Source organism: Elgaria multicarinata, chromosome 14, assembly GCF_023053635.1.
Source record: "Elgaria multicarinata webbii isolate HBS135686 ecotype San Diego chromosome 14, rElgMul1.1.pri, whole genome shotgun sequence".
NCBI classification, from domain to species: domain Eukaryota; kingdom Metazoa; phylum Chordata; class Lepidosauria; order Squamata; family Anguidae; genus Elgaria; species Elgaria multicarinata.
Genome location: NC_086184.1, coordinates 34,434,362 through 34,460,852, shown reverse-complemented (window position 1 = coordinate 34,460,852; position 26,491 = coordinate 34,434,362). Strand labels below are relative to the sequence as shown.

General features: G+C 49.4%; 1 protein-coding gene across 2 annotated transcripts; it reads right to left on the bottom strand.

Moving 5' to 3' along the window:
• LOC134408659 (SNF-related serine/threonine-protein kinase-like) lies at window positions 1-26,491 on the bottom strand. Of its 2 annotated transcripts, XR_010026121.1 has the most exons (7): window positions 26,453-26,491; window positions 24,493-25,126; window positions 6,269-6,410; window positions 4,791-5,003; window positions 3,813-3,941; window positions 2,439-3,705; window positions 1-705 (listed from the first exon to the last, which is right to left on the bottom strand). XR_010026121.1 is itself a non-coding variant. In XM_063141019.1 (6 exons), exons 2-6 carry the CDS (start codon window positions 25,079-25,081, stop codon window positions 2,589-2,591), a joined length of 2,190 nt encoding a protein of 729 aa, XP_062997089.1. In that variant the 5' UTR covers window positions 25,082-25,126; window positions 26,453-26,491; the 3' UTR covers window positions 1-2,588. The 2 variants fall into 2 exon arrangements, 1 of the variants encoding a protein (XP_062997089.1); XM_063141019.1 differs by having other exon boundaries at window positions 1-3,705.

The window sequence follows — 26,491 nt, the reverse complement described above, 5'->3', positions numbered from 1 at the left end:
TTCAAAATCCAGAACAGTTATTTTATTGGATGAAACTTGCTTTGTCTTAGATCCAGTCAGTGCACTGTATACAGAACCCAGTGAGCTCAGCAATCAAATTCCCAATTCATTTCTTGCCAGCAAGAAAGGATAAATACACAGAAAGCTTATTTTCCTGGAAGTTTCAGATTGAGGGTGACCATTTTGGTTTAGAGAATGGATGAATGTGAATCTGTGCTTGCGCGTTGTGATGCCTAGCAGGGGAAGGGCAGAGGGGGTGGGGCAAGAGCAACCGGGGGGGGGGGAGTGTGTGTGTGTCACATGTGCCCAGGGACTCTGGTTTGCTTCTCCCTTGCCCAGCCCTGAGGGAGGAAGAGACCTTGTGCACCTTACTGGCGGAGGTGCTTCTGGGCAGCCACAGGCAGGGGCAAAGAAGCAGGGGGCACTGCTGGCCAAGGGAGGGGGCAATCACATGGCTAGTTCACTCCTAAAAAGTGCATTTGCTGCCCAAGAAGCATCTGGGCTTGAGGGGAAAGGGATACAGAACCATCTCTAGATTACATTAAAATAGACTATTTTTAAAAAATATTTTGCTATAAAAACCTCACCTCTTCAGGATTGGCAGAGCTAGGAATACGCATGCTCCTCGGGAAACGGCCGCAAAAGCGCGGGATCAGACAACATCAACTCAGAGCTGGCCTGAAGGACTCACTGCTTTACCAGAAGCTGGTTCATAAACGAAAGGGCAAAAATGACGGAGGCAGAAAAGACAGCAGAATCTCCCCAGCTCAGCCACAGCATGAATGGCAGAATAGAGTGGGCTGCTGCCCTTAAAAAGGCAGCCCCAACCCCTGGGCATGTCAGCAATGCCTGCCCCTTCTGGCTCGATGTGCCATGTCAAGGAGCAAGGAAAGGCCTTGCCCTCTCCCTGGGGGCTGCACCCCGCCATTGACTGAGACCCCAGGGGCTTGGCTGCAGGAGACACGAATGCAGAAGCACTTGCCTAGCCCGTTCACATAGAAAGTGTGTGTGTGTGTGTGTGTGTGTGTGTGTGTGTGTGTGTGTGTGTGTGTGTGTGTGTGTGTGTGTGTGTGTGTGTGTGTGTGTGTGTCTTTGGGCCTGTTCAGAAGACACCTTAAACCCTGCTGGCTTTTGGTTAAGCATCAGGGTTTAAGGTGCCTTTTGCTAAATCCTGCTCACTCACTAACCACAGTCAGACTGTCTGCAGCAGGTTTAGCAGCTCTAACCATGGCTTAAAGTGATGTGCACGACAGCACGGCTTGTGGTTAGTGCTAACCACAGTTTCGCTCACCACAGAGCCTGAAGTGTTGTCTGAACAGGCCCAATGTGTGTGTGTGGTGGTGGGGGCAAGATTAGCATTTAAGGCAACTGAGCCCTCTTTACTTGAGGGCTGTTGCTTGAACTCTCCCCCACCCCACTGCCAGCCTGGCCCCAATTCCAGGGATGAGCAACAGGAGGTGGGGGAGGGTCAGCTGCCCTTTGGGTATCAAAATTAGTCACACACCCCACGTGAAATGTGGATTGGGTGTGTGGGAACAAACTTTGCTCCACAAGGGGGTTTTCTAGTCCAGTGAAGCAAACGGAGTGGGGGTCCAGAGAGGCTGAAAAGGTGCCAGGCTGCAGCCCCTTCCTCTACCCCCCTCATGCTGACATCCCCAGTATGGATGTTGCCCCGTCCATCAAGAGGATGGCAGCTACTGGTGGCTTTCCCTGGCAGGAATTGGGGTGCGGGGGACACAGCCAGGATTCAGGCTACCACTGCAAAGATCTGGACACCCTGCAAGGGCTGCAGCAAGGTGGGAACCCAAACTCCAGGGCCAATAAGCAGAGGCAACTCCCTGGCCACCATCTGAATTGACCTTAAGCAGCAAAGCTAGCCCACTTGCCACTCAGTGAATCAAAATAGGGAGTGGGGGACAGAAAGGTTGCCCACTGGCATCAGCCAAGGGGAGGAGGAGGAGGAAAGGGAACAGTACTGGAGAATGCAGAGCAACACTTTGCTGGATGCCTGTCAATGGGTTATGCCAAGACCAGGGAGAAGAGTGCCTTGGCCTCTGTAACAGAGAGGCCAAACCGTGGCTGAGGAACACCCTACCAAGGGCCCCTCCAGGCACACTGGCTTCTCTCCCACTTCTGTTGGCTGAGCTGCGCAGAACGTTGGGTGGACAGAGCAACTTCCTTGCTGTTCAGAGATGTTCCCCCAGCCCAGCCCAGCCCAGCCCAGCCCAGCCCAGCCAGCAGAGGCCCTGTCCTCTGAGGAGATTTAGGCCTAGCATGCAGTGAGCAAGGGGGTGGGAGTGCTGAGTTTGGAGAGCTTCAGCTAGGATTGGGGGAAGGAAGGAAGGGCAGCCAGTTGGTTCCTCCACCTCAAGAAAAACTACGGAGAGCTTGAGCTGAAAAATATGCTCGGGTGGGCAGGCAGGCAGGCGGGTGCCCACCTTGTTCAGCCAGGATGGTGACAGCTATTCAGTGAGAGCAGAGGATCATGGGAACAGAGGCAACCTTTGTCTCTGGCCAGTACTTTGCACTCTCCATCTATACCATCTTCCTCCAACTGTTTCTCTCATTGCAGACACAATGCAAGATGACTAGATGACATGGCAACAGTTGAACTGCCCCAAGGAGAGGAGGCTGTCCTTGGAGGTGGGTCGCATCCGGAAGGCGAGGGCCTTCTCACAGAGTGGGAACTGCAGGATCCGGTCCTTCAGGTTGGCACTCTTGCCTTTGCCAGGGTCAAGCTTGATAATGTTGTCTGCCAGGCTCTCGCTGCCCCCGCCATTGCTGTGGCCATCCTGAAGCTGCTTTGGCCCATGGGCTGGTCCCACTTCCTGCTTCCGGGACTTGTCTTCTGGGTCGGATCCCGTGTGGACCCTGGCCACTCTCTGAATGCAGCTCTGTTGAGGAAGAGCATCCTCTCTAGCAGGCACACAGAGGATCCCAGCCTCTTTCTTCAGGAGCTCCTCTTCAGCAGGGTCTCCGCCCATCGGGGGAGTGTTGTTGTTGCTGCTGCCCTCTCTCTGGACCATGTGTGGCTCCGTTTCACCAACCCCTGCTCCTGCTCTCCCCTGCCCACCCTCCATGCAGCCTTGGAGGGACGCTTCAGTTGGGGGCTCAGGGGCAGGTTGCTCCCTTTGCAAGCTGCACGTGCTGGTGGCCTCTGGCTGCTGCACAGCTCGGCAAGAGCCTTGCTCGCCCCTTGGAGGCTGCTGTGAAGCCGCCCGCTCCAGACTCGCCTCAGGCCCGAGCTCCAGGGGGCGTGGCTTGGCAAACACTGCAGCCAGGTTCTTCCCTGCTTTGCTGTGGGCTGCCAGGCTTCGGCAGAAGAGCAAGGAAGCCTTGGCGCTTTGGAAGTCACTCATTTGCTCCTGGTTCAGGGAGGAGGTCCTCCTGCGGAAGAGGCCAGGCTTCCCCTCCTCTTCTTCCTCCTCCTCCTCTTCCTCCTCTGAAATCTGCTGCAAGGCTGGGGTGCTCTTGGCAATGGGGGTCTCAATGAGGGAGGGCCGGATCAGCGCTCGGATTGGCTGCCCGCATCCATGAAAACTGGAGGGTCTCTCGTCTCCCCCCAGAGCAGAGAATGAAAGGAGGGTCTTCCCAGAATGCTCCGCCAAGTTCTCCAGTGCACTCTTGGTGGCAGGCAGAGGCTGAAGGTTTTTGCCTGCTGTAGGTGGAGGGTGGCTGGGACCCCTCACAGGCATCAGTGGGCTCCTGCATTAAATAAATGAGAGGGAGTGAGAGGAGTTCAGTGGCCACCCGCGTCCCTAGGCAAAGACCAGCACGAAGGGGAGGTTGCTCAGACTGAGGGGAGAACTTGCCTGTTCTGGACATGCTGGGCCAAGTTGTAGACCAGGCTAGCACTGGGGCCCTGCTTCTCCCGGAGGATCCGTTCGGCCAGCAGGAAATAGGTGGCTGTGATGTGATTGTAACGGTTGGCCTCCAGGGCTCTGCAGGAACACAAGAGGCAAAAGTCAGAAGGGCTCTCCTGGACAGAAGGCGGCACAAGAGCAGAGGCGCTCTTGCCTGCCTGGAAACAAAGACCTGCTACAGGCAGGAATTCCATTGCTTGGGCCAGTGGACCAGTGCAGTTTAGGCCCAGCCACCCTTCACCCAAATCCCCCCAAAGCATTCTCCACCCACTTGCTCCCTGCCAAGTTCTGTCCAGAAGGCAGATTGCTCTGGCCAGAGACCTTCAGCAAGTGGGTTGCCTTCCAATCTCCTCTTGACTGGTGAGGAGCCTTTGCTAGGTTGGGAGGGGGTGGAGCACGGAGTCATGCGGGCCACAGGAGCTCCATGTGGCTCATGTCCAAATAAACATGCACAGAACCAGCCTTGCTGAATTGGTTGGTTTGCCTCTGCCCACCGTGGAGGCTCCTGGAGGCAGGCTCTGTACAGCAGCTGGGCTTCCATGTGGCTCCCAGCTCTAGACAAGCTGCTACCCCATGCCCTAGGCAAATGGGCCTCACCCTCATTTAAATCCAGCCTGCGCTCTGTTCAAATGCCCCATGGCCGCAACTTCAGGGGACTTTTCAAGAGCAAGCCTTGGTCTCATCTGAGCGCAGAAGAGCTGCCAAGGCATCAGCACTATCAGTTCAGCAAAGTCCAGCAGGCTAATTGGTATTGAGCAGAGGGTTTGGACTCAATGGCCTTCTATGCCCCATCGAACTCTACTCTTCTATGATTTTATGATTCTAATTGGAGCTCAGGTGGCACTCTTGACCAATGCCGATGATGCCTCCACCCCCACCAATCAGATTCCCCCCTCCCACAGGCAAGGGCAGCTGAGGCACACTCACTCCTGGATGGTTTCCCGGTCTGCAATGTTGCCACACATCATGGCCTGGATGATGATGTCATGCTCTTCCTCCGAGACCCGCCTGTGTGATGTCAGAGGCAGGAGGCAGTGGCTTGCAGGGGAGGGGTCCACACCCAGCAGCCACGGGTGGCTCTCGATCTGCTCCAAGGAGGCCCGATGCTGGGGGTCCCGCTGCAGCATCTGGGCAATCAGGCTGTCCAAGAGAGGGGGGGTTACTCAACACCAGCAGGGGCCCAGAGGTCCCACCATGCTCCACCACTCCTGGCCAGCTTCCCCAGCCCAGCCCAGCCCAGCCCTGGCAGAGTTCTGCAGAAACCCCAGGTAACAGCAGGTTGAAGTGTGGGCAGAACTGAAGCAGGGAATCAGCCAATAGTCCTGTGGGGAGCCAGATCCTGCCATGGCTGTTGCTGCTGCTGCAGGGAGCACAGGCAAGCAAATGGTGCACCAGGCTATATGGCTGACCTCCCAATTCCTACTGTCCCAGAATGAGGGGGTGGGGTGGAGCTGGTGGCACCATGGCAGAAATATGAAGAGCCATGTTGGATCAGACTGAGGGTCCATCTCGTCCAGTATTCTGCTCATACAGTGGCCAACCAGCTGGCGACCGGGAGCCCACAAGCAGGGCTTGAGTGCAGTTCCAGTTGATGCCAGTCAGCCCCCACCCACAGGGCTGACTGCCCTCATGACCCTGTGGGGAAGAAGAAGGAGCAGCTGCTGGTCTTCCCCTCCTTTGGGAGATGAGAGGGGGGATATCAGGGCCGTCCCACTAGCCCTGCCAAACAGCCTCCTTAGTTTCTTTTTCGTTTCCCCTCTTCCCTCCCCCTTGCCTTTTCCTTGGTTATCGTGTCTTTTTTAGAATGTCAGCCTGAGAGCAGGGACTGTCTTCTTCACTGATTGATTGTAAGCCGCTCTGGGAGCAGGACAAAAATACTATAAATAAATAAATAAATAAACAAACAGCACTCTCCCACCCATGTTCCCCTTCAACTGGTGCATAGAGGCTTACTGCCTTGGATACTGGAGGCAGCACATCGCTATCAGGGCTAGTAGTTATTGATTGCCTTCTCCTCCAGGAATTTATCCAACCGCCTCTGAAAGCCATCCAAATTGTTGGCCATTGCCATATCTTGTGGTAATGAATTCTCTTGTTTAAATATGTGCGGTGTGAACAATCCCCTCCAAATGTCTTCCTATCCACTTTCTTCACACCATGCATAGTTTTGTACACCTGCATGATGTCTACTAGACAGAGGGGACGTGCCAAGGGGGGGGCGATGGGGAAGGGAGGGCAGGGCCAAGAGGCCTCCCTCTCCTTTCCGCCCTACGCAGATCTAAGGGGAGCCCAGTCAAAGAGCCCCTTGGCATGTGGCATTGCCCTCGCCACCTCCAGCCAGAGGGTGCTGGAGGGGCTTGGTGGGGCACCCAGCGCCATCTGAGAGGGAAGGGAGTGCCTCGTACTCTGCACATTGAGAGGAGACTCCAGGCGGGATGCTGTAGCGGCAGTCAAGGATCATGGTCAGTGTCTCACTGTCGTTGGCTTCCTGGAACGGTGGCTGCCCACACACCAGCATGTAGAGGATGACGCCCAAGCTCCAGACATCTGTGAGGAGTAAGCGGAAGAGGGGCAGATCAGATGGAGCTGAAATAGAGGGAACCACAAGCAGGCAGGCACCCAGCCATACAGCATTCTCCCAGGCACCCTCTCCTCGTGAAAAACAGCGGTGAGCCCAGATCCCCAGGCTCTCTGCATCACCCTGCAGCAGCAGCAGCAGCCTCCACTTGCTTCCCCAAATAGTGGCCTGTTATCAAGCCAGGCATGGAGTGTGAATGGGAACAGTCCCTCTAGAGGATAGCCCCATCTCAGTTCCACACCCTTAACTGTAACGTTGGCAGAAAATCAAAAGAAAGCTGTATTGTGGCCAAGGCCAAACTTCAGGCATTAGTCAATTAATATGCACTTAAAGAATGTCAATAATTGCAGGAGTGAGTGAGAGAAAGCAGCACTGGGGTCATGGTGGGAAGCTTTCTCTGCTATTGTCCCAGTGAATATCCCCCCGATTTTTATTGGGGGAGGGAAGGATTAAGCCCCCCCTGCCTGCCACAGATTTGATGCTAACCAGCCTCTCACTGCATGATGGCAATGTACATGTTTAAGTGCATATGAATTGCTGACACACAATCAATGCCATGTGGGCGATTTGTCCTCACATGACCAGAGCAAGAAGGAACATGCTGCCAAAGACAGAATCCCCGTCTCCTGTTTTTGGTTATATGGAGCTGTAGAGGTACGTAGGGGGGCTCTCAATATGCCCTGTGCACCCCATGGTGCCTGGATCATTTATTTATTTTATTTATTTATTTATTACATTTTTATACCGCCCAATAGCCGAAGCTCTCTGGGCGGTTCACAAAAAATTATATGACCCACACTCATTTATATGACCCACACCCATCACAGGCTTCCCCCCAAAATTGTGCACTTAAATGTCACTGATTTAGCATGACTTTTTCATTTAAGAACTGGAGGAGGCTGTCTAGGGCCAAGAGCAGAGCTGTAGCTGGGTTGGACAGGAGGGGGGGAGGAGGAAGGGAACAGCAAGGGGGGAGGGGGGAGCTGCTGGAGGGCTGCAGCAAGGAACAGCAGCCATCTACGTGGCTGCCTGAGAGCCGGCACCCATCCGGAGGTCCCAGCAGCTCCACCCAAGGTGGGCCCTTGCTTGGCAGCCCGTCTGGGTCACAGGGACAAGGCGCTGGCTGGGCTTGGCTCCTTCACTTCCCCCATGCGAGGGAGGGAGAGAAATGCAGCAGCCCAGAGGGGCAGTGAGGCTGCTGGCATTCTCCTGCTCAAGAGGAAGCCGAGCCCAGATGGTGGAGATAATCTGTTTCCAACCCCTGGGAGCATCCAGACAGCTGCTGCCCTGTGCGTAATCAGCTCAGGCTCCTTGCAAGAGCTGCTTCAGTGGCCCTCTCTGTGAGGTTCATCCCACGTACACATTTGTTCTGGTTTACCCTCGAATTATCCCATTTCAGTTTTATAGTGCTTATATAGCATATGAAAACTTGTAAACTTACACCTCTGCTGTAACGCGTTGTGGAGATCCATTGAGGTTCACTCACACATGTTGTTACCACCCCACCCCACCCAGATCTTCTTTGCACCTCCTCCTACCGTTTATTGGTTGTTTGAAGTGGGGACAACTCCCCCTTTGACAACAGGGATTGGATTTGCTTCTCTTGTTACTGAACACCAAAGTAGAACCACTCTTTTGCATGCTTCCTCAGTAAATAAATCCCACTGAGTTCAACAGAATGCATTTCCAAATTAGAGCCCCTCGGATTGCAATCTCAATTTTCGCAACTTTAAAAAGGGGGGAAATGGGATGGGCGGCTGGGGTGGGGGAGTGAAGCGAGGTAGGAAGTGGCCATCTCAACTCCCAGTGTACGGAGGAGGAGACTTCAAATGCAGCGCCAGGACCTCCAATGACAGAAATTGAGAGGGAAATCACAATTCGTGAGAGGAAGTTGCCATTCTTTCCCATGTGGGGGCTCCCAATAAAAACTGGACCCCATGGGGAGTTGCAGGAACTCCCCCCCCCATGGAGAAAGTTTCCATCTCTGCTTCCCCGTTTGTGTCTCCTGCCATCCCCCCCACTCAGCTTCACATGCTCAAAGGTACGATCTGTGTCCTTCCCCCACCAACTCCGGTTCAAATAAGAACAAGAGCAACACATGTTTTTAGGGAGACGAATCAATAAGGGAAGAGACACACAGTCTGTGTCTGTGATGTTGGGAGGAGCCCCACCCCCATGGAGAGCAAGGAGGGGTAGAGGAATGAGGCAGAGTAGGATGGAAAAGGGGACACACACACACACACACAGGCACAATTCAGAAGCAGCCAAAGGACTTTGCTTGAAACTGACCAGACATTTGGGTGAAACTGACCAGCCTTGTAATTCTTTGAATAGTGCTGTTATGGAACTATGGACATTCCTTTGCAGTGGAAAACTATAAACTGTAAGGGTTTAAGGGAGGAAATTTTTTAAAAGCATATATAATCAACGGATGAAACAATCTGATTAAAATTTGGTATACTGAAAGCACTCCTAAAGACCTTCCACTGTGCCAATTTGGATCTGTTTATCTTTAAAAATGAGGGTGCAGCTGGCAAAGAGGCTGCATTTTCCACATGCTTTGAAGCAAAGGCTCCATTAAAACACACACAAATTTAAAGAGTCTCTCTACCCCCCTCACCTTCCTTTCCTCCCTCACAGTCCTGTGAGGGTTGTTGCTGCTGCTTTTTGCTTGTTAAACTGGGGATTAGCTGGTCCTCCCCCACCCCACAAGGAGAGAATGGGGGATTTTGGAAGAAGGTGAAAGAAAGGTTTTCAATTGGCACACCTCTCTCTTTCATCGGCAATACACCCCTTTGAAACCACACCCACAAAACAGCGCAATGAAATGACGTTTGAAAATACATGTTAAAGTTTGAGCGACGTTCTTTCGCATGACTGGAAGAACCAGACTTTCCACACACCAAAATATTTCGCTATGTGGGGTAGAAGAACCACAATCACAACAGGACATAGTCGACATCATCGGAGACCTTTGCAGGGAAAGCATAGAATCATAGAAAAGTAGAGTTGGAAGGGGCCTATAAGGCCATCAAACCCAACCCCCTGCTCAATGCTGGAATCCAACTAAAGCATACTTGACAGGTGGTTGTCCAGCTGCCTCTTGAAGGCCTCTAGTGGGGGAGAGCCCACAACCTCCCTAAGTAACTGGTTCCATTGTCGTACTGCTCTAACAATCAGGAAGTTTTTCCTGATTTCCAGCCGGAATCTGGCTTCCTGTAACTTGAGCCCGTTATTCCATGTCCTGCACTCTGGGAGGATCGAGAAGAGAACTTGGCCCTCCTCTGTGTGACAACCTTTTTAAGTATTTGAAGAGTGCTATCCTGTCTCCCCTCAATCTTCTCTTCTCCAGGCTAAACATGCCCAGTTCTTTCAGTCTCTCTTCATAGGGCTTTGTTTCCAGAGATCATCCTGGTTGCCCTCTTCTGAACATGCTCCAGCTTGTCTACATCCTTCTTGAATTTTGGAGCCCAGAACTAGCTGCAATACTCTAGATGAGGCCTAACCAGAGCTGAATAGAGAGGAACCAGTACCTCATGTGATTTGGAAGCTATACTTCTATTAATGCAGCCCAAAATAGCATTTGCCTTTCTTGCAGCCATATTGCACTGTTGGCTCCTATTCAGCAACTTATCTGCAACAATTCCAAGATCCTTCTCATTTGTAGTATTGCTGAGCCAAGTATCCCCCATCTTGTAACTGTGCATTTGGTTTCTTTTTCCTAGATGGAGAACTTGGCATTTATCGCTATTAAATTTCATCCTGTTGTTTTCAGCCCAGCACTCGAGCCTATCAAGATCACTTTGAAGTTTGTTTCTGTCTTTCAGGGTATTCACTATCCCACCCAATTTTGTGTAGTCTCCAAATTTGATAAGCGTTCCCTGCACCTCCTCATCCAAGTCGTTAATAAAAATATTGAAGAGCACTGGGCCCAGGACTGAGCCCTGCGGCACCCTACTCGTTATCTCCCCCTAGTTTGAGAAGGTTCCATTGATAAGCACTGTAGCCAACTGACTATTAGAATGACCCTAATAGTCATTCCATCTAGCCCGCTTTTAGCTAGTTTGTTAATCAGAATATCATGGGGCACTTTGTCAAAAGCTTTGCTGACGTCAAGATATATGACGTCCACAGCATTCCTGCGTCATTTGAGTCCGTTGCATAGAATTTGCTGCAGCAGCACAATATAAGGCTGGTGGGATGAAGCCTTGTGTTTCAGCACCAGCGGCTCAGCCAGGGGAGCCTTCCATGACCCTTCCTCCCCCCCCCCCCCCACACACACCTCCCAAAGCTGGAACTGGCTCAGCCCTCAAGACAGACCAAACAACGAACAAGCAGACTGCCACATGGACAGTTAAGTCTCTCCTGAAATGGGGTCATGTCCGAGGAAGCTCCAGCTGGAGAGGGGTGGGCAGACTTTGGCAGGAAGCAGCTGCTCCCCAGACATTCCCCTGGCCAATGGGACAGGCAGCAGACCTCCGTGTCCCTTGGCCGTGGCACACGGGGCACAGTTCCAAAAGGGGAGTGCTTAGGCAAGGGCAATCAGCCTGCCACGGCCTTCCAGCTAGAAGTGCAGAGGAGCTGCTCCTCCCAGAGCTGCAGCAGTTGAGTAGTTTGTTCTCAGAGGCTCCACTGGAGAGGGCCGGGAGTGATTGCATTGTCGCCAGCATTGCCCTGCATCAATAGCCCTCTTCCTACCCGCAAGGAATTCATTCCGCCTTCTCCGGTTATGTGCTGAAGCAGGGCCTGGACTTCTTGCCCATATACCCAAACGTTATTTTCACCCTAAGGTTCCTTGCAGAGTGGAACCAGATGGAGCCCCTCTGTGCAAACAGGGGTCCACATGGCTTTGGCAGCAACCCATCCCTCAGCACCAGCAAGTCTCCTTGTGGAGGAGAGCTGTGGGCCACCGTGCCTCAGCCCCCATCTCCCCAGTGTAGCAGCAAAACCTCTTGCTGCTCTTCGCTTACCAGGTCCAGCAAAGCCGCTGACTTCTCAGGTCCTCTGTGCACAGCAAGAGTGGCAGTGCTGTCTGGGTAGTGGGGGGTCCCTGACAAAAGCCCAATGCTCCCACCCCCAGGGCTGGCCAACAAGGCTGTGCAATGGGGAACAGAACAAAGCCCACTCTGGCTGAGATTGCCTGGCGGGCCTGGGCACGTGCCCCCCTTTCGACAGGAACCAACTCATGCAGTGGGGAATGTCTCAGAGGCCTCCAACAGCCTGCTGCAGCTACCACAGGAGGCCAGTGAAGACCTGGAGGAGCAGCCCATGCCGCACTAGTTGGATCAGGGAGGGGGAGACCGCATAAGCTCCTAAGGACATACACAGCATGGTCAGAGAACATGTGGGGACAGGAGAAGCACAGAGCTGGCCGGTGCTGCAGAGGGGCCTGGGCTCTCTGCCAAGACAGAAAGGGGCTGGGGCTGCCCCTCATCTCCTCCCTGCACCCAAAGAACATTCAGGGATTAAAACAATAAAAAGGGGGCACAATGGATCGCAAACAGTAAACCAGGCCTGACTGCTTGCCCCTCCAGCTCACAAGTTGGCTGCGTTTTGCAACCCACAGGAAATCTGCACAGCATGCTGGGTGAAGAAGAGAGAGTATGGCCTGGTTTGTATGTAATGGCAACTCAGTGTATGGATTGAGCATGGGTTGTCATTGAATACATATGAAGTCAGCACTTTGGTTTAACCAAAAACAACCCAGGAAAAGGACACATGGTTTGTTGTTGGGTTGTGAACTCTGGGTTGTTTGTAGTTAAACCATAGTGCAGGGATTGCTCATAATGGCAACCCATGATTCAACAATAAGGAAGGGAAGCTGAGACAGAATAAAGGGTGCTCTGAAATTCTGAAGCAAGACTGGCAAGGCACATGGAACCCAAAAGCGGTTTCCTTGCATTTGATAGCAAGGTGATCTCTTCCAAAGGTTCCTGGCTCATGCCTCAGGCTTCTTGGATGGGCCATCAGAGGCCTGAGGCATGCACACCCTCATTCACTTAATGCATTGCTTGACATGCAAAGACACCCTCATTCAGTGGGACATTGTGAGCTGTGGGTGGGTAGATTCAAATCATTAACCCCTCCCACCCCACCCCTTCATGCACTGACATGAGCAGGTGTCACAGCTGGCTGAAGGGGGTTGCATGAGCAAGACTTTTTCCATTTGCCCAAAGCAAATTCCCCCTCAGCAACACAGCTCCACCACAATCATCTGGCCATGGCCACCTTTTATTCCCCCACCAAGGGGGGAATGAATGCCATGTCACCTTTGGGGCTGGCTGGGCGCTCCAAAGCACCATCGTTGCTTCCTGCAGAGAGAGGCGAGTGGCAACTTGATACCCCCTGCTGGCCAGAAAGGCACCCAGGCCAGGCAGATTATTTCAGTTTCAAGGAATGCTGTTTCTTTTATGGAACTACATCTGATAAATAATTCTTCAGTACACTAAAAAAGAGTTAGAAATAATCTGTTTGGGAACAGCACCCTGTTCAGACACTTCACACAAGCTGCTGCTGCAGGCCCATGATCTTTCAAATGACACTCGTCCACATCTACAGTTGTCATGAACTGAACCTCGTACTTCATAACTTGCTGTATTTATCCCCTAAGCTCATTTTTTCTCCCAATTCTGCCCATCCACCCCCTTTCTTAGGTGAAGTGCTATGCTTCTGGCCTCCTCATCTCTTCTCTCCCACCAAGGGAAGTTTGTAATGCTGCAGAAAGAACAGGCCACTGACCTTGTGGCCATCCTGCGCACAGACCCTCGCCAACTCCCACAAGAACCATGGGGTGTGAAAGAGCCTGAGGCGAGGCGTGTCAAGAATGACCCCCACCCACCCGTGGCATGGAGCCAGGCATCCCAAAGACTCAACAGAACAAGAACCCCTCTGACTAAAGAGCAAAGGCAAGCAGCTCATTTCCCCTTAGCTTCCCCTCTCCCCTTACGGCCTCGTTTACCTTCCCTACTCAAGTGGCTGCTCCTGGAGAACGTTAGGCCAGCCAGGAAAAGGAACAAGAGAAGCCTGCTCAAGCATGCAAAACACCGCCACCGCCACCCTGCCATAAATGGCTCAAGTATCCAAGCAGAGCCTCCCCCCAGAGCTCTCCAGAAGCAGGCAGGCTTCCTTGATTCCGCTTGGGAAAAGAGGCCCTTCTTGCAAAGGCCTTTTATAATCCCTGGAAGGAGGCCTTACAACAAAAGAGGCCAAAATGTGCCGGGCTTTGTACTAATAAAAACCTTTCCCAGCACATTGAGATGATTCTCTCCTATTGGGTTTAGTCTGTGGGACTTGCGAAGCAATGGACACAACTCAGTACTTCTGAAGAAGGCAGGCAAATGCCTCCCTTTCCCACTGAAAACCAACAGAAGCAGGCATGTTGTGGGGATAAGAAGCCAAAGGCCAAATGGGGAGCCAAGCCTGGATTTTAAAAATGCTGACAGCGGCTTTGTTTGTGGAGGGCTGGCCTCATGGAGTGGCGATGCCAGACAGGATCCTTTCCCTTTGTATCATAGTGATGGCTGCAGGGGGGATTTCATCTTGTGAAAGAACGTAATTGTGCCAGGGAAAGGGTTGAGAACCATCCCTCTGCCACCGCCCCTCTGCCAAAAGTGGCCACATGCCAAACATTCCTCAATGGTGGACATAACGTGCTAGCAGACAAAGAGGAAAAAATTCAACCAATGGAGCATCGAATGTAACCTACGACTTATTGAAATTATGCACCTTAACTTGGTAATTGAATGTAACTTAACTTGCTAACCCCGCCCTGATCAATCAAAGGGTTAGAAACTAAGGCCACAGCTAGACCTAAGGTTTATCCTGGGATCATCCAGGGTTCACCCCTGCCTGAACAGGTTTGACCCCTGGATGATCCAGGGATAAACCTTAAGTCTAGCTAAGGCCTAACACCCCCTGTGTAATCAGAGCATATATATACTGCAAGATTCCCTTTGTTCTGGGTGCCTCCATTTTGCATAGAACCAGAGAGCACCCCATACTGCAGTATCGGAAGTAAATGGATTAAGTTCAGTCCTCCAGCCTTGTGTGTTTAATTGGGAATTATGCGCCGGGGTAACAAACCGCTCCCCTCACTTAGGGGACAACAATAGTTCAACTCAAATTACCTGCCCTGCCCTGTGGAGTGCTCTACTGCTCATTTCGAGTAGAAATGCAACAGGCATAGAAAGGGTTAATACTCCCTTCCTGTCCCCTTTTCCACTCTAAAGGCTTCTCCACACCAGGCTTTTTATCCTTCAACTTTACTGGGGCTTCTGCTTTCCAATTCTTGCAGTTCGTTAAATGCACTTCTCCTGGGGTTCCCTACTTCCCTGGGGAGTTCCTTTATCTGCAAGTTCTATGCCACTATGGTTATAGCACAACTTCACCCTTTTTTTAATAGCTCATTATTCCCATTACAAATAAAGCTGCAGAAATTGTAATAAAGCACAGGAGAGGCCCAGGATGGTAATGACAACCACAATTTAAAGACACTGGCAAGCTAGTGCATGCCCAGAGAAGGGCAACCAAGGATGTTGATGGGTCTTGAAACGGAGACCTACAATCTGGGTGGGCAGCTGGTGGTTAAATTTGCCTGCAAGTCCCATCAGCCCTAGCCAATGGTGAGTGTTGAAGGGAATTGTAGGCCAAGACATCTGTAAGGCCACCAATTGCCCACTGCTGTCCCTCAAGGAAGGCTTGAAAAGCTGGATTTGCTTAGCCTGGAGAAAAGAAGATGAAGGGGAGATGTGATTGTGGTGCTCAAATATCTGAAAGGCTGTCACACAGAAAAGGGGCCAGCTGGCAAGGGTAAAACCGGTGATGGGTGGAAATTTCAGGGAAGCAGATTTCTGCTAAATAGGAGGAGGGACTATCTGGTTGTTGTCAATTGTCACAGCTTATGGTGTCCGGCTGCGTGTGAGAGAAGCCACATAAAAGAGTGTTAAAAGCAGCCATAGAAAAACACCAAAGACACATCTGGCTCCCGAAGCGCGTCACCACGTTTTCCACTGCAGTGGGGCCAACAGTGCTGAGGTGTTCTGCAGCTGAAAATGAGTCCAAAGTAGCCTTCACTAAGGAGGACGTGATTGAAATGTGCTGGGAACCACTTCTACTTGTGCAGCCATCCTTTTTTCAGTCTTTGGAGGTGGTGCTCCATGGTGCAAGAGCCTGTCCCGGAGCATCTTTGTTGTTGCCATTGACCCTCAGTCCCAATGTCCAGGAGCCCCTTCTGATCTTGGGCTCTTTTGCAGACTCTCCTTTTCTTCCTGGAAGGCCCATGCGCAATGCAAAGCCTTCTCAGCACAGCCTCCACAATGCATCCAAGGGGGATCCTCCTAGGCTGAAGCACTGGAGTGGGGTAATGCAGCTGCAAGAAGACTTTTTAACATGTTGGCTCTGCTGTGGGCTGGCGCCTCCCCCCTTCTCCTACAATCTCTCCAACATGCAAAAAACACAGACAATTGAGCTCCATCACACCTATTTCCCCCCCTGGTTTGCCTCCATATTTTTTACCTCTGTTTCTTAAGCAGGGCAAGTGTTCCTCCCTTTCATGATGGTTGCTATACCAGTGAACTCTCTTTTCACTTGTTTGCTCTCCTGCTGATATTACGCCTGTCCCACCCCACCTCCTTCCCCCTTCAGTTCATTGGTTCTTGTCGTTGATGGACATTGTGATGGAAGTGGCAGCCTTCCCCCTTGCTCACTGCAGCTCCTACGGGAATTAACCAAAATGCTTACAGCTCCCTCATTTTTAAAGATAAAGAGATGAAACTCGGGACCCTGAGAGCTCTTAAGTAGGGCTTTAGGGAGTTCAAATCAGATCAGTTCATCCCTTCAGTTTTAGGATATTTTTAAATGGAAATTAACCAAAATGCTTACATCTGCGTAATTATTAAAGGTAAAAAGATGACACTCGACAGAGTGATAGGTCTTAAGTAGGGCTTTAGACATGCCAAGTTTGAATCAGTTTGGTTCATCCTTTGATTTTTTAGGATTTTTTTTTTAAAAAAATCCCCTTAAGCAATTGTCCTAATAGTCCACCAATGTGAAATTCCACCTGTTTGAATCTGTGGAGGATTTATTTTCCTTTACTTTGATAAAGGGCAGCAGTGCACCTCCAGTTCATAAAATAGAGATCTGCCCTAATTTTTTCCAAGTCATTTCATAGCAAAAAGGGCTAGAACTTGTTAATTTATTTTAAAAGACAACAACATCCTCATTTTGCTGACGTCTGACCAGACCAATCTGATGGGGTGCCCTGGCAAAGGAAGGCAGCTATGAGCCGGGAAGTTCCCAGTTCACTCTCACCTCTGCATGAAGGTGGCCCACAACAAGCCCATGGTGTTCACACTCTCCCAGACACTGATAAAAGTGACCGACTTTACAGGGCCTGTTTTAAGAACTGAGAATGCATGTTTGAAATGCTTTCATTGATTCAGAACAATGCTAAGTAGTGGCCATGCAGAATACGCACATTCCTACACACAGTCAATCATGGGGTTGTGAAATCACACATGTGAATGGTACAGAGGTGTTATCAGCACAAGTGTCTCTCCCCACCCTGACACACACACCCAAGGCCAGGCTGCTCCCCACCCTGGTACAAGCTTTGCAAAGGAAAGGAGGTCAAACAGAGAACATCTTCTAAGACTTCCTGCATTCCCCTCAGAACCATCTGCCAGGGATGCAGCAAAACAGGAAACAAAGTCACATTCTGTGGTCAACACAGGCCACAGAGAGCAGCCGCTCTATCTATTCTTGACTGTTTGTAGCAGTGCATCTCCTAAGAATACGAAGTGAGAAAGACCCTGTGCTCTCTCTGTAAAAAGCTTATAATAAAGGATAAAAAATTGGTATTAATCTAAAATCCATTTCATGTCTGAATTTCCTTTGGTTTTCTATCATATCCTATAATGCTCCTGCAAGAGTAACACACAGTTGGGATACCCCCCTCCCCACAACCATGCAAACTGGCCAAGAATGTTTTATCCTCTTCTAGAGAAGGCAGGCAGGAATTTTTTCACCTCTCTCTCCAGATAGCGCTTGCCACAGCCTCCTGTGGGTTTTACAAGCATCCACCAGTAACAAGACAGAAGCTGGGACAGAAAGAGCCCAGGATATTCCACCAAGGGAAAGGGGTGCACACTATGGGCAGTGTTAGGACGGCTCACCTGGGCATAGGCCCTGGATCTTCTGAGCTAGGCCCTGGATCTTTAGAGCTGCCCCAATTGCCATTACCTGCCTTAATACAAGTCTGCTTCTTCCCTCTGAACTCAGTAGTATTGTACTTACTAGGAGACTATAGGACCCACTGCCTTAGCAGACTAATAGGGAGTGTAGAATGATGGCACTAGCCTTGCAAACTAGAGGGGAGATAGCCACCTTTCCTTCCACAGTCTACTCATTATTTTCAATGTTCAGAGTCTAAAATTTCCAAACAGCAGCACTTTCACCTGGCCTTCTCAGAGTGTATCTGCCTCTGCAGAGACCGACAAGCCAATTGCTACCAGGCAATTGCACTAGTGACTTGGGCAGGGGGAAGCTGACAAGCGGAAGAGCTGCTGACATATCAAATGGAGTACAAGAAACCTTCTTCATCTGTTGCTTACCTTGGGGAAAAACAGAAGTGGGTTTGGTTGCAAAATGGGTTTGAATCAGCAGCAATGTCTGGATTTGGGGCAAGGTGTACTGGGCTGGGAGGCGTCATTTGCTGCCCTGCCCCAGGCAGCAAAATATCTTGGGTTAGGGACATAGAATCATAGGATCATAGAATAGTAGAGTTGGGAGGGGCCTATAAGGCCATTCAGTCCAATAAGGCCATTGAGCTAAGTGCAGGAATCCACCTTAAAGCATCCCTGAGAGATGGTTGTCCAGCTGCGTCTTGAAGGCCTCTAGTGTAGGAGAGCTCACTGTTAATCTGGTGCTAAAAGGGTTAAAATATGCTGCAAAAAGGAGGCTACTTCAAGTGAGATATGGATGATCTGATCTGGAATGGGGTGGCTTGAGTGAGGGTTTTGGGGAGATTTACAAGAAGAACCCCTAAAAAGACCCCAGACTCATATCTGAAATAGCCCCAAGAGTATATTCCAGACTCCTGAGCCATGGACATGAAGACCTTGAAGTTTGATTCTATGCTTATCAATGTTATACCAATAACTAAGACTTGTGCAGGGCTGTCTTTGAAGAAAGGGGGGGGGCGGGAAACCACAGTGGACATTTTAAAAAGCGGCTTCTCAGAGTACGGCCAAGGCCACAGTATGCTGTGAGAGTGTGTGAGTGTGCTGGCAGAAAGCGGAGCATGCTCAGATGGTGTCCACTAGGAGGGAAAGTTGTTTTGAGATCTTGTGGTGGCACCTGCTGATAAGAAATGTCCTCACTCGAAGTTGGGCATGAGAAGTGACAATACTGAGCAAACAGGACACCTGGAATATGACCTATCATGACCTAATGAGGAACACGAGCTCAAAGAAGATGTCTTATACACCAATCAAGATAAGACACCCATATAGCAGCCATGTTGTCTAGGACCCCATGAGTATAACACGTGAAATATTGGGAAGGGGGAGACACCTAACTTCTGACTGGTGAATGGGTGGTCTAATAACTTATTCATGCCAATTATGATTGGAAGACGGTGGTCTCATCACTCATTGACCCCCACCTTTGAGCCAGAACAAGTGTATAAAAGCACAGGTAGTGGAACTGTAAGTTTGGAATTTTTTATTTTCTCTTCAACCTCACCTCGGACTGGAACTTGACAGAGCTGGGTAATTATGAATCTTTTTACAATTTTAGAAGTTAGGACTCAGAGTATTTTCCTGAAAGTTGGGCCTTAGAGTACCATTAGCCTCTAAGACTTGGATTTAGTTTCTGAAGCTGGAACTTGGGAGTTATTTCCCAGTCTTAGACGTTCTCTGACTTTTACTTTTACTCTTTACATGCCCAGAGGAACTTTAGCATAGCTTTTAGATTCAGATAGTAAGCTAAGAGAAAGCATAGAGAAGGTTGACTATTATGTTTTAATATAGTTGAAAGAGTATAGTTTAGCTTTAAACCACAAATAGTAAACAGAAGCGGATAATGAGGAGAAGTCATAATAATGCTAGAAGCTCAAGTTGTTATCTTATTAGCTAAATTTGTAATACCTGCTTTTGCAATTGCAATTCTTGTATTTAATCTGATATTTACATTTTACTCTCTTTTCTTGCAACCACAGAGAGATTGTATACTTATATAACCACCATGCCAATTTGTTTCATTTTGCAATTTTTACAATAAATAGATTCTTAGTTACAAACATGTCTGTGGTGATGCTTATCGGCTGGGATTAAATGTTTGTCTATTTGGATTAGTACTGGTTCCCCACTGAGGTGTTTCGGACCCATTTGATGTAGGTCCTGAGGTTAAAAAGGACCAAATTTACACCCACAACCTCTCTAGGTAACTGGTTCCCTTTCATACTGCTCAAACAGTCAGGAAGTTTTTCCTGAAGTCCAGCCAGAATCTGGCTTCCTTTCACTTAAGCCCATTATTCCGTGTCCGGCAGGCACTCTGCCCATATAATCAAGAAGAAATCCTGGCCCTCCTCTGTGTGTCCACCTTTCAAATATTTGGTTATAGACCTGTGGACTAGGAAAAGATAATGGGGAGGGTACAGGATATGATGTGGGGTAACTGGGGGTAGCAACTGGGGGTACAGAGAATCTGTGGATGGGGAAACATGTTCAGGATTACACCAAATTTACTGTGTCATCTTAAACATTTTCAACTTCCAGTTTGAGATGACGGCGTAGTCAGATCATTCCTGCTCTGCTCCATTCCCATTATTTCTTTTAAAAGCCTTCTGACTGCCTTGTTATGTAATTAACTTCTTGCACGGACTTTGTTTTCCTTGCTTTAACTCTCTGCTTAATTTCTTGCTGTATTTTGTGGGAGGTTTTGAGGATGGCCCCACCGAAAACAAAAAAGCTGTAGAGACTCCACCCAAGTCTTCGGAGCCTTCAGTTGCAAAGTCTGCCAAGACTTCTCGGACAGACGGTGAAGAAAATTTGAGTGTTTTGGTGAAAAATATATTGTTACAGCAGTCAGCACGGCTGGATCAGCTTCAAACGAGCTTGGATTCTATTGGTACTTTACAGGGGACTGTGGATTCAATGTACATCCGTTTCAAGCAAATGAAGTCTAAATTTAGCAAGCTGGAAGATCGGGTAATTGCTCATGAAACAGCAACTACTGGATCGCATAGTGTGTTATCTGCCAGTATCATCCATTTGGAAAATGATTTTCGAAAATCCCACCTGCGCATTCTTGGGTGTTCCTCAACAATCTCAACAGATGCGCCTAGCAGATTTCATGGAAAAACTTCTACGTGAGCTGCTTGCACTGCCTGAAGATTTTCAGATGGATATTGAAAGAGCTTACTGTGTTCCAGGTGGTCCTAATCAGGGACCCAGAGGTGGACCTGATATTATCCAGCTATTACGTGCTTCAGCTAAAGAATTTCTTCTGCGTACAGCTTGGCAGAAAGGTGATCTCCATTGAAGTCCAGATAAAATAAAAATAATGATCTATCCTAATTACTCAAAGGCTGTGTCAGATCAAAGAAGAAAGTTTACCAAGGCAAGGTTCTTAGCTAAAGGTCTCGGTTTAAAATATTATTTACAATTTCCAGCCACAATGTGTGTCCATCATGATGATCAAATCACCAAGTTCCGTATCCCTGAATCAGCAGAATCATTCTTAATTGGACTTAAATCTCAAAAATGGTGTGATCCAGTGTTATTCACCAGCTTGCTTTTTTCTTCTTCTCCCCACACCCCTCTTCTTTCCTTCCTCTCTTGTGTTTAGTCTTTTGCTGATAAGAATTTCCAGGCATTGAGCCAATTATTATGTTTACAATACTTCTGTTCCAGCTTTTCTTTTTATCCCTTTCCCCCCATTTTTTCTTGTTCCTGTTGCTATTTACAATGCAATAAATATACACACTTATTAATTTCTTTTGTTAATTACATGCAAGGTACTTAGCATAAGTTTTAACACTAATGGTTTAGATAAGTTATTATTACGACTTTTCTTCAATTACTGGCTTGTCTTTGGTTTCCTTCCTCCCCCCACCCTTTTTTCAAGGCAGTCTGTTAACACTTTAATAATGCTTGCCTTTTCTGATTGTAGGGCAGGATGAGGGGGTGCACCGTGATCCCAACCAGAAGGCATGAATTTGTTGTTGTTGTTTTAGGGTGGTTTTTCATTGCCTTTATTTTTATTATGATTTGGGAGAGACAAATATTATTGTGGATTTTTTTTATTTTTACAGACCAATATGTATTATGCTAAGGTTTAATGTGGTCTTTGATCTAAATGTGAGAAATATTTGCAATATTGATATGATTTGTCTATATGGAGGTGCAAAATACATGTTTCTTTTCCTGTCCAATGCTTAATGTGACGTCATGGAATGTCAAGGGACTCCGAAACATTAATAAGCAAAAAACTGCACTTTCAAAGCTAAAAGAGCTTAATGTTGATGTGGCATTTTTACAAGAAACCCATTTGACTGTTGAAGATGCTTATTTGATAAACAAGGATTGGGTTGGTGAGGTTTTTGTAACAGACACTTCAACATGTTCTAAAGGAGTGGTGATCTTAATCCATAAAAAACTGTCCTTTTCTCTGCAGCAAGTGATTACTGATCCTGATGGTCGTTTTCTAATTTTGTTTGGGAAGTATTTGGATAAAATAATTTCAATAATAAATGTATATGGTCCAAAGACGGATTCTCCTGCTATGTTTCATGAATGTTTTAGCCACCTGCTTGAAGTGACCTATGATTATTTGATTGTTGGTGGGGATTTTAATGAGATTTTAAATCCTTCTTTGGATAGAAATACATCCACCCCTTAGACCCAAACAGTGGTGAGAGAAGCTCTTCAGACCTATATGAGTGATTTAGGTTTGACTGACATTTGGAGACTGCTGCATCCTGAGGATAGTATAATTTCATTTCACCAGTACATCATAATTGTTTTCGCTTGCAGTATGTAAAGGTTTGCAGGATTAATACATTGGTAATTTCAGATCATACCCCAGTATGCTTGGAGCTCCAATTTTCAGATTTTCCAAGACCTTCTGGACTTTGGCATTTTAATGTTTCCCTTTTAAATGATGAGAGGTTTCAATCTCAGATTACTGCTCAATTGACTGAATATTTTGATATAAATGGGGGTACTGCAAGTTCTTGAACTTTTATTACATGAAGGCAAATGTGACTTGATAGATATAACTGAAATTTGGTTGGATGACTCCCATGACCGGAATATAGCAATTGAAGGGTATAACTTGTTCAAAAAAAAAACAGAAGAAATATAAAGAGAGGTGGAATCGCACTTTGTGCTAAAAATACTTATCCCTGCACAGAAATACAGGAGGATGAGCCTGGGAGCCCCATCAACATAATCTGGATTAAAATAAATGGGGCAAGGAATAAAAGGAACATGATAATTGGAGTTTACTACCAATCAATCACCAACCAATCAAGGAGAAGATGAGGATAAAATTTTAGAAAAGTAAATTGCCATTATTTCAAGGAAGTGCGATGTAGTAGTAATGGGGTGTGTGTGTGTCAATTACCCCGATATCTGTTGGGAGATAAATTCTGCCAAAAGTGCCCCTTCCAAGAAATTCCTGACATATATGGGTGATAACTTTCTCCTACAGAGAGTGGAGGAAGGAACTAGAGGATCATCTATCCTTGACTTGATACCGACCAATAGGGATGACTTAGTGGATAAAGTGACAGTTACGGGAACTCTGGGGAAAAGTGACCACGTCATACCTGAACTCCTCATTTTAAATCCACCTACTCTGGATTTTAGGAAAGCTGGATTTTAGGAAGTACTTGAAGAGTGCTATCCTGTCAACCCTCAGGGCTCATCTACACCAGGTAGGATATTGCACTATGAAAGCAGTATATAAAAGGTGGGAGCCACACCAAACAGGATATAGCGGTATGAAAGCAGTATATGGTATGTCTCAATGGGCCCCAACAGTTGTCAGTGCACTTCAATGCCGCTATAAAGCAGTAGTGTGGCTCCTGCCTTTTATATACCGCTTTCATAGTGGAATATCCTGCTTGGTGAATATGAGCCCTCAATCTTCTCTTCTCCAAGCTAAACAAGCCCAGTTCTTTCAGTCTCTCTTCATAGGGCTTTGTTTCCAGATCCCTGATCATCCTCGTTGCCCTCCTCTAAACACGCTCCAGCTTGTCTGCATCCTTCTTGACATGTGGTGCCCAGAACTGGATGCAATAGTCAAGATGAGGCCTAACCACGGCCAAATAGGAGGGAACCAGTAACTCTTGCAATTTGGAAGTTATACTTCCATGAATGCAGCCCAAACTAGCATTTGATTTTTTTGCAGCCACATCACACTGTGGCATCTCACATCTCTAGCATCTGCCATGCAGGGGGGCACCCTCCTCTGAAAGTGGAAGTTCCTTCTAGCTATTGAAAACCAAAAGGCAGGCACCAAAAATGTGGAGGGAGAAATAGTTTTCAAAAATGCAAAAAAAAATAATTTTAAAAATGTTAAGTGAACATTCTTGCAGCCCAGCAGGTTTCAGAACCGCAGGCTCCTTCTTCAGGAGTAACCATATGCCTCTAAATTCTGAAAACAGGCTAAACCAGCCTATAGAAATTGTGGTCATCTTTTTTGCACCATCAGCAAAACTCAGATGGTGCAAGAAAGAGAGTCACAGTCTTTGTACACTGTTTAATTGCTGCAATTAAAAAAAAATTGCTGGCACTTCTAAGAATTAGTTTTTCTTTTTGCATTCTTTCCATTCAGCTATCGCAGCTAACAGACTTGGCTGCTGTGAATGTGTCCAGCGGCTGTTTGACCAAAATCTCCTAAGCTAAGGGAGACAGTCACTTCTCAGGGAAGTGAACGGAATGTTTATTTATCAGTCTCCATCTCCCACCTTGTCATTCCGGTTAGGACAATGCTAAGCCCAGCTTTAGGAGGGGGGGGGGGGCGGCGGTGTGTGGGGGCTCTTACCCACAGCAGGCGCATCATATTCATCTCCCAACAGGATCTCCGGGGCAGAGTAGGCCAAGGAGCCACAGCTGGTCGTGAGCATGGTGCCTGGCTGGAAGCAGTTGCTGAATCCAAAGTCAGTGAGCTTCACCACGCCCTGCTCTTGGAAGAAGACCACGTTCTCAGGCTTGAGGTCCCGGTGGACCACGTGGAGGCGGTGGCAGTATGAGATGGCGTGGACAATCTGGGCAAAGTAGTGCTTGGCCTGGTCCTCGTCGAGGCCGCCCTCGTGCTGCATGATGTGGTCAAACATGTCCCCGCCGTCTCCCAGCTCCAGGATGAGGTAGAGCTTGGCCTGGGTATCAATGACCTCGTAGAGGCGCACCACGTTGGGGTGCTGCACCAGCTTCATGCAGCGCACCTCCTGCAGGAGCTGAGCAGCTGCCCCGCTGTCCAGCTTGTTCTTGTCAATGACCTTGACTGCCACCCGCTCCCCAGTGAAGACGTGCCGTGCCAGCTTCACCACTGCAAAGTGCCCCTTGCCCAGTGTGCGCTCCAGATCATAGAGGCCGGCAATCTTGCCTTCCGAGAAGGGCCGGGCCCCGGCCATCTCCACTGTGTGTGCTGCCTCACAGACGCCAGGGCATGGATGGGGCTGCAAGGAGAAATAGAACCATGAAGGAGGGGAGAAACTGCCTTCCTTCCTGCCTCCCCGCCCCTCCAACCACTTCTTAGAGGCCACAAGCCAGGAGCAGCTGTGAACTCATGGAGATGCACAACCTGAGGGAGCATTCCAGAGCCAGCTGCCCAGACGAGTCATACAAGTGAGCCAAGTCACATCATGAATGGGACCATTGCCATCTAAATTGCCACAGCTTCCTTTCAACTAAGGGCTTGTTAGGGCTACGTGCACAGCAAAGACTACATGGTGCCTTTGTCTGAAACGCTACTGCAGCGCCTTGAGTTTGCCTCAGTGCCCCCATCCCTGTCCTTGGGGCCCAGGCCCCTGCCCATCTTGCCACCTTCTGGAACCACCAAATACCCTCCAAAAGTACCTAGCCTGGTTAGTCTCTTGAGAGGGACTAACCAGGCTCAGTGTTGTCTCAGTAAGATATGCTGAACAAAAAAGGAGCGCAATTTCTGCTACGGACAAGAAACAGAGAGACAGTCCTATTCACTGCTCTCTCCTTCCGAAAGAGGGTGTTGGAAGACAGTTCCCTTTCCCAGAGGCACCATGGAGCTCGGGCACCTCCAGAGGCTGTGTGAATGCGCCTCTGGCCCCTCAAGGGACCATCCCGCCTTGCTAGAAGAGCTGCCCCCTTGGATGCAGAGAAGTCAGTGGCGCTCCAGTGTGGTGGTGCTGCTGGCCCTTCAGAGGCCTACAACGATCTCAAGACAAGCCAAAGAATTGGGGGGGGGGGGGAGAAGGGGTATGAGGGAGTCCTTTCAAGCATCCAGTCCCAAGTTCCATTTTTCCAAGCCAGCATGGATAATGCAAAGCTTGCCTCTGCACACGCGCAGAGCACCACTCCCTCAGCACTAAGGAACGGCCACCCGTCTCCTTGACATCCAGGGTTAGGGATAAGGGCTTCCAGCGCCAAGGCCGCAATCAGGAGAAGGGCGGAGCCTCCTCACTTGGGAAGCCAGCCGTGGGCGCTCGCGGTCCGTCCCCAAGGGGGCATCGAGGCCAAGGGCGCCGCTACTGGCCAGGGCTGTCCCCCCGGGGCTGCACGGGCGGCGGGGAGGGGCGGGGAGGCGCAGCGCCAGGGGTTGCTCGGCCGACGCGGCCAGGCCGCGCGGGGCTCCAAGGGACGAAGCCGCCCGCCAGCCCCAGCTCCGAGGACGCCCACCTGGGCAGCCAGCAGTCGCGGAGAAGCGCCTCCGGGCGAAGCGGTCCCCGCGGAGCCAAGCGCCTGTCCGGGCACCTGCGGGCAGAGCGCGCTGCTGGGCCTGGCACCGGGGGCGAAGACGAGGCACTCACCAGGCTCCGGGGCCGCGGCGGCGCTGCGGCCACTGCGCA